General features: G+C 51.6%; 1 protein-coding gene across 1 annotated transcript in view; it reads left to right on the top strand.

Annotated features, from left to right (window-relative positions):
* The window catches only part of USP48 (ubiquitin specific peptidase 48), a 28989-nt gene that overhangs the window by 19574 nt on the left and 1733 nt on the right, over positions 1–7682 (top strand). Inside the window, exons 15-22 of the mRNA XM_009321411.1 lie at positions 653–777; positions 936–1058; positions 2924–2985; positions 3506–3616; positions 4256–4386; positions 4632–4738; positions 6892–6996; positions 7426–7581. Of these exons, the coding sequence (XP_009319686.1) occupies positions 653–777; positions 936–1058; positions 2924–2985; positions 3506–3616; positions 4256–4386; positions 4632–4738; positions 6892–6996; positions 7426–7581 (920 nt within the window). The remainder of the gene's footprint in view (positions 1–652; positions 778–935; positions 1059–2923; positions 2986–3505; positions 3617–4255; positions 4387–4631; positions 4739–6891; positions 6997–7425; positions 7582–7682) is intronic.

Here is a 7682-nt window from a genome sequence, read left to right as displayed (position 1 = left end):
TCAGGATAAATAATACAGCAGGCAAGTCGTCCGGGGGTAGCTGGTAAATCTTGCTTCGTTTCTTCACGCCCCAGTTATTCCCTAGAGCAGATCTAGGGTGCAATATCTGTCCTTTCTAGATTTTGAGGTGCTTAGATCGGGCACGTGAAGCCGTCTGAGATTATACAGCGGTAATTTTGTTTTTCGGGGGTGCGGAAAGCACCTGGCTCCTGTTCCATGGGGCACGGAGCTAGTCTGCAGCTTGGTGAATGGAGTCACCGTAAAAATGTAGCTGTGGATAGCCAAGATCAGAAAACAGTAGCCCTGTGCCCTCTTCGGCTTGTCCTTGCTTTTCCGAGCATCTCTACCGCGGCTTGTATTTGATCAGCTGCTTGGGTTCATGAGCTTTGAAATCTGAAGGACATTTTTATGAATAAAAGTCACAGTATTTTTTTTTTTTTCCTGTCTAAACAAGGAATGATAAAGAAGTTGAAGGTCACTTTGTGTATTGGTTGCATTCTTTTTTGCTGACATGGTGTTGGCTGATAAGCGCGTGAATATCTTTCCCCCCCACACACATTTATACCCTGTAATCTCTCAAATCTAGTTATGGCTGCAAAATATCGCTGAGCACATCAAGAGCAAAGCCCTTCCCTTGGCTCTCTCTCTGCAGGTGACCTGTGCATATCCGAAAACGAACGGAGGGTGGTTTCGAAGGAAGCCTGGGAGAAACTCAAGCAATACTTTCCAAAGGCCCCCGAATTCCCAAATAACAAAGAGTGCTGTTCCCAGTGCAAGGTATTTGCCAAATCATGTTACCCTTTTGTTGACTGTAAATATATGGTCGTATTTCTGGTTTTCTTTTTAATACGACCCAGTGCAGTGGAGGAAAGTAATGTTGCCTTTTAATAGCAGCTAGGAGCTGAAGCTGTGGACTAATTAACTGTTTCGCGCAGATTTTGGAGCGCGAAGGGGAGGAGAACGAAGCTCTGCATAAGATGATGGCCAGCGAGCAGAAGACTTCTCTCCAGAACCTGTTTCACGATAAATGCAGACCTTGCCTGGGCAGCTGGCCTCAGGTACGGGAAGGAGCGCGACGAGGGAAACCTAGTGGGGCTTGGGGGAGGCTTTTATTGGCTTTTATCCCTCTCCTAAGAAATTTTATTTCGCCTGCAAGAGAGGGACTTGCCTGATAAGCATTCAGTCGGTCCGAGTGAGACCGTGCCTGCGCTGGGGAGCCCGTGCCAGCGGAGCTTACACGTGTGTTGTGCCGAGGTGTGATTTCCCCCGATTAGCTGTGCTGGCGCAGAGCCCTGCTAAAGATACACGAGAACGGCTCGTGTGCCAACATAGCTGTCGCTGGCCCGGAGTCAGCTAGATAAGCAGCGACAATATTGCTGCTGTGGTTACATCTGCCCCTAGAAGGACCGAAACGATGCAGCCGTGCCGGCGGAGGCGGCTTTCCACCACCCTCCGTCTGCCTTCCCGTGCAGGCCAGGCTTTTGCTGCTGGGCGGACAAAATTCGCGTGCGCTCCGGCATGCTCCTGCATCCCGAGAGCTCGGGGGGAGCTTCCCTAAATGCTGAAGCCCCGCAAATAGGAGCGATGGTTGTGCAAGGACCTCTCGTACCGGCTTCTCCCTGGTACAAGCGTGCAGCTCTCCGGGACTTTCTTGGGGCTTCGAGGCGGCTGAAAAGAAATGGCACAAGCTCTTGGCTCCACGCCTTGGCTCCTGGATGTCTCGCGGCGCTTATTAATGATTGACTTTTAGATCCCGCCAAGCTGCTTTGGCAGGTGTCTGCCTCGGTCGCTCCTATGTGTGAGGGCAGCCTGCCGCTCTCGGGTGCCTTCTCCAGCCGTGAATAAATATTGAGGTCAACGCAGATCTGTGTCTCGGGACCAGGGAGCCCCAAGAAGGGTTTAAATGGGGAAACTCTTTGTGCTGAGCTGGAGAGCTGCCAGGTCCTACCGGCGGTATTTAAGGGTAGCATCTGGTTGTGTCTGCTTTCGTAGCTGGAGCAGGTGATGGAAAGCTGGAGCCCATCACCATGGGTCAGCTCGAAATATGAGAGTCTCTCCAGGCAGCGAGGCTGCGTCCTCCACTCTCTTGGAATTCCCCAAGGGAGCATGATGAAAAGGAGCTGAGGATCTCTCCCTCGAGCTTTGTGAGTTTTCCTGGTTCCGAAACAGTTGAGGTTCGAGGAAGAAAATAAGCAGAGCGGTTTAATCTAGAGGAGGTGAAGGTATACGTTCCTCGGGTGTGCTGAATTTTCCTGCAGAAAGATGGAGTGAGCCCTTAAATCTGCGTTAGGGAAAGCGGTGAGGATAGATGAGCACGGAAATGATTTTGTCACCCAGCTCTTAGGATCTAGGTGGCTTCTTGTCCAGGAGCAGGCTATCTAATGGCAAATCACTTGGGACAGGAAAACAACGGTTTATCCCAAAACTGCTGCCTCCTGAGGGTGCACGGCGGTGGTTTGGAACCCAGGCTGCTGCCAAAAGGAGGCACTTCTGGATTTTGATGGGTGAGGCGAATGGGGCAGGTTGGGGTGGTCTCACCCCGCACCCATGGGGGTGCAGAGATGCATCTGCTTTAGACCCCGAGTACCCGGCGAGAGAAAACACGGTGCTGGGGAGTCTTAGCTGCTCCAGGGGAAATGACCATTTCCTGCTGCGAATTAAAGGTAATTGGATCTAAAGTTAAATTAACTTTGTAATAAACACGAGATTAGTAATGTAAGTGCTTAGTACTTGATCCCAAATTATTTTACTTGGCTTTCCCAGCACGCTTGGATGGAGTTGTCATGGTAAAAACGCTGAGGTCTCGAAGAGAATGAGCGCTGCCGAAAAAGCTGAACAGTCATCGCTTCTCTATTGTTGGATTAATTAAAAAAGATCCTTTTTTTTTTTTTTTTTTTCTTTTCCCCCCTCTTTTCACCTCCAGGAGACAGATGAGCTGTATATTGTTTCGCAGTTCTTTGTAGAAGAATGGAGGAAATTTGTCAGGTAACTTAGCTTGAGGTTTTCGGTGCTTTTTGTTCCTTTGGGGGGGGGGCTGTAGATAATGATTTTGCTTTTGAATCCCAGCGCGGTGTGTAGTTACCTGCGGTTTGCCTTTGTGGAAACAAGGAAGCTGATTTTTGCAGGACTCGTACCAGTTGTAATACGTTGTAAGAAACCGAATTTCCTTGTTTACCGTGTCTTAACCAGGTGGTCGGATTAGATAGTAACCTGATTAGGTTTTTTCATCTGTCTGGAGCTGTATCCTAGGCAAAGGTCACCGCTCAATCCTGTTTCCATGGGCTGCTGGTGGCAGGAGATGGAAATCTCTGCTAGACGGGAGAGTAATTTTGCAATGTGCAGGAACGCAGATCTGATTTCCTCGTCGGTAGCAGTTTAATATTCCCTGTTGGGAATGCCTTCTGTAAATATTCACCTGTGATTTCTTCTTGGCTGCCTGCAGAGTTGTGGTTTTTGTGAAATAACCTGACCAAGCTTTGCAAACCGCTTTCCTTTGCCCGCGCAGGAGGCCGACGCGATGCAGCCCCGTGTCCTCGGTAGGAAACAGTGCCCTTCTCTGCCCCCACGGGGGACTCATGTTCACCTACGCTTCCATGACCAAAGAAGACTCCAAACTGTGAGTTTCTTCTCTTCACGCATCTGCCTTTGCCGGGTGCCTTCGGCTCTCGCGAGGCTCGGGGAATGTTCCCGGAGGCTCGCTGAGCTGCAGCAACAGGAGGAGCAAATGCTTTTCCTTGAACAAAATTAACAGTCGCTTTTTCAGGCCCACCTTAGCCTTCATGCAAGGCAAGACCTAAGTTGTCGAAGGATGCTGGGTCAGGAAAAAAGAGAGCTTACTTCAGCTTGGCTAGTTCCTAACAATAAACTACCCTGAATTTGACCGGGGCGTAGAAACATCCGGCTTCCTTACGATTTGCTTTCTGTGAGACTTGCCCCCGGAGCGCTGGACGCTGGGCTGGAGTTCATGCTCCGTAGCGTCGCTTCTGCAATGATGCAGAACTAAAAGTAGCAGATCTTCCGCTCCTCTCCTCCTCCATCCTCCCTCTGGCATGACTGGAGCAGAACAGCGTCACTAATAGCACGCTACTGTTTCCCTGTTACCTTGGGCACACAGGCCCTCCCGTGTAGCTGGAGTTATGGACTGATTTTGCAGCTTTCCTTTCGTTAACAGACTGAAAAGAAAAGGGGAGGCTGTTCAGAAGCTCGGGGCTTGGCTTTTCCATGTCATAAAGCACGTTCTTGTTCCTTTGCACAGTATAGCTCTAATATGGCCCAGCGAGTGGGAGAGGATTCAAAAACTCTTTGTCGTGGATCACGTCATCAAAATTACCCGAACGCAAGCTGCCGGGGCGGACCCCGAGAGCACACTTTACGTCTCTGAGCCCCGTGAGTGAATCTTTCGCCGCTGTCTGTGCCCTATTCTTTTGCTAATTAGTGACGCCTCCCTGCAAAATGGCTCTTTTTCGGATATTTTTTTTTTTCTAAGGGGGTAAACGCGGGGGGTAAACGCGGAGCTTGGCCGATGCCCCTGGCTACATGAGCCGCTCCTGGTTAGTGGTGAGAGGCGTTGGGCAGGTGTCTCCAAGGAGCTGAAGCAATTAAACGCATTTTTTTCCTTTGTGCCTCCCCAGAACTCTGTCCAGAGTGCAGAGAAGGGCTGTTATGCCAACAGCAGCGGGACTTGCGTGAGTACACCCAAGCAACCATCTACGTCCATAAAGTGGTGGATAATAAAAAGGTACGGCTTTCTCCCTCAGTCCTTGCTCATCCTGGCTCCGTGTCATTTAACGGAAACCGCACCGGGTACCCGAATAACGACCCAAACACGGCGGCGAGACGGCTGTCGCAGCCTGCTGTGTCCCCGCAGGGGTGGGTCCTGCCGGTAGGGACGCTGAGTGACCTGTGATGGTGGGTGCTGGTGGGCAGGGCTGCTCTCTGCGGGCAAAAAGCACCCAGCTCTGCGGCTCGTGGAAGCTATCGCTTTGGCAAAAATAGCAAACGGGAAAATTCTGGCTGTAGCTGCTCTGAAAATTTGGTCTCCTCGAGGCTTCCTTTTGCCAAACCGAATCCTTTGCGTTACCGGGGGTCTTCACGGATGTTCCCAGCTTTGATTATTTTAGGCAATGTTGTAACCGTTTCTCTCTTCATAATCGTGTTATCAGGCTCTACCTGTTCTCCTCCCCCTCCAATATTTGTCATTCCCTTTCTTGGTTGCTCAAGTGACATTTACTCCTAGATAGAAATAAGCTCTTCAACCTCCATGCTGATGAAATAGCAGTGAACTTGGAAATGGTTTTCAAGATCCCCCACGAAGTTGTGAATTATGTCTCTGCTTTACTGGTGTCTTAAGGGATCGGTATCAGGTCTAGAATTGGCTTTACAGGTACCCGAAAGCTGGTTAAAGTCAGTCCTCCTCCTTAGGGCTTGTCTTACGCTTTAAAGGGGAAACCAAGGCTCGGGGCTGAGCTCAGATAAAGATGTTCCCTGCACCTTTGCAGCGTGGGGGCGGTTGCCTCTCATTGATTTCCCCCTCCCTGCCAATCTTAAGGGAGGAGCTGCAGCCCGGAGAACTGCAGGGCGCCGGAGGCTGGACGGGTTTCTGCCTCGGTTGCGAGATGTAGAGCACGCAGCACGGTCTTTGAGCCATCAGCTACGGGTTTTCAGCCTGACTCGAGGCTGAATCCTGACGCTCTATCTTGGCTCTGGTGCAGAGGAGGGTTTTTTTGGTGGGTTTTTGTTTTTTCCTTCTGGTGCTGGACAGGACCGTGCTCACACGTGGGGCTGGCAAAAAACAGGCAGCTATTCTTTGCCGAGCAGCTGGAGTTGGGAGAGAGGGGGCGAGAGCTCGCCTGCGAGATCCCTCATTAACGGGGCAGCCTCGGCGAGATGCGAAGCAGCAGAAATGCCTGCCAGCAGCGCGGCAGCACTGCCAGCGAGGATTGCGGACGGCAGCACTTGAAGCCACCGCTTCCTTCCCTGCCAGTTTTGATTTGCAAAGTTGGGGAGCGTTTCCCATCCCCTCGCCCCTGCTCTTCCCCCCACTCTGCGACCCCCGGGTACCTCCTTCGGCTGACGCTGCAAGAGGGAAGCCGCAGCCGTATAAAATCAGCGTAGGGCGGCACTGCTGTAGGGCGGTACTGCTGGAATCCGGCGGGCTCTGGGGAGGCTGCAGTTGGTGCTGGGTGTTTGGGAGCTGGGATTGCATCGTTAATTGCAAATACATGGACGGAGAAGCGAGCTCTCGGGCATCCAGGATGGAGAGCGCGCCAGTCTCCTGGGCTCCTGCAAACCCCAGCTCCAGCCGAAGTGTAGATGTGAATTCGCGTCCGGCAGATCCATGCCTCCAGGAGTGACTTATACAGAAGTGAACATCCTTTTTATTTATGTGTTTGTGTAAATTATTTAGATTTCATTTACTTAACGACCTCCAGACCCATAAATAATGGTGCTGAGTGCCTGTGCCGGTCTGCTGCAGGGATGGATAAGTGTTCAATTTACAGATAATATTCCTTTCTCCATGTTAGGGCTTTCGCAATACACTTAGATGAACCAGAGAAGCAGCCAGCTAATGGGAAAGAAATCAGTCCAGGCCCCTGGAGACTTTCCCTTTGCCTAGAGAGGAGGGTAGGTCCTGAGCCGCAGGAAGCACCTGCAATTCAGTAGAGAAGCTTGTTCTCCTGAGCCGAATCCCCCCGTGGTTCGATGCAGCTGGGGAGGGGTGGAGAAGACTTTGCAGAGCACGTGGAGCGGATCCCTGGGTCGTTCCTGCCCTGCCCGAGTTCACTGGATGGAGGTGGCATCCCGGAGGTCGCTGCAAGCTGTTTGCCACGACGTGGCAGTCTGGGTTGATGCTGTCGGGTTAGTTACGGAGAATGATTTTTATGACTTCAGGTAATGAAGGACGCTGCTCCAGAGCTGAACGTGAGCAGCTCAGAAGCTGAAGAGGAGAGGGAGGAAAACAAGCCAGAGGGGGAGCAAGACCCAGATTTTAACCAGGTAGAGGTCAAAAATACCGCTAGGTTCCTTGGTTTTTGCATCGTCCTCCTGAGTCAGCATGATGGGATAGCCCCCCGGCTCTGTTTACCGCTAGCAGGTGAAAACAGCAGTGTCTTAAATTGTCATTTTAACGGTCGTACCACACCATCGCTCTGTTTTTGGAGAGGTCAAATATTGATGGTGACTCGTGCGCGTGGCTGGTAATCCGCCCCGCGCCAGCGTTAGCGGCAGGGGCCGAGGTTTCGAGGCAAGTCCTTCGGTCCTCTTGATACTTGCATGCGGCGGTTCGCTTTCGAAGGGGCTTTTCAACGCTTCGTGCCTTCCCTCGCACGACCGACTCGCCCGAAACGCACTCCGGGGGTACGGGGAGGTTGTATTTTTCCGCCAATCCCAAACTTGGGCTCCTGATTTTTGCCTTCTTGCTTCCAGACCAACGGTGGTGCGAAGCGCCAGAAGATCTCGCACCAGAGCTACATCACTTACCAAAAGCAAGGTATCCGGCGGAGCACCCGGCACCGGAAAGTCAGAGGGGAGAAAGCGCTGCTTGTTTCTGCTAATCAGACACTGAAAGAGCTGAAAATACAGGTAAGGTGGTTTTCCTCCAAGGAATGAGTCGTCTCGAGTGAGAAAACACAAAATCAGGAGCACGCGGCTGAGAGGGGATGGGGGGGAAGAGTATAAAATCC

The sequence above is a fragment of the Pygoscelis adeliae genome, unplaced genomic scaffold (assembly GCF_000699105.1).
Source record: "Pygoscelis adeliae isolate BGI_AS28 unplaced genomic scaffold, ASM69910v1 Scaffold633, whole genome shotgun sequence".
In the NCBI taxonomy this organism is placed as follows: domain Eukaryota; kingdom Metazoa; phylum Chordata; class Aves; order Sphenisciformes; family Spheniscidae; genus Pygoscelis; species Pygoscelis adeliae.
This window is presented reverse-complemented; position numbering and strand designations above follow the sequence as displayed.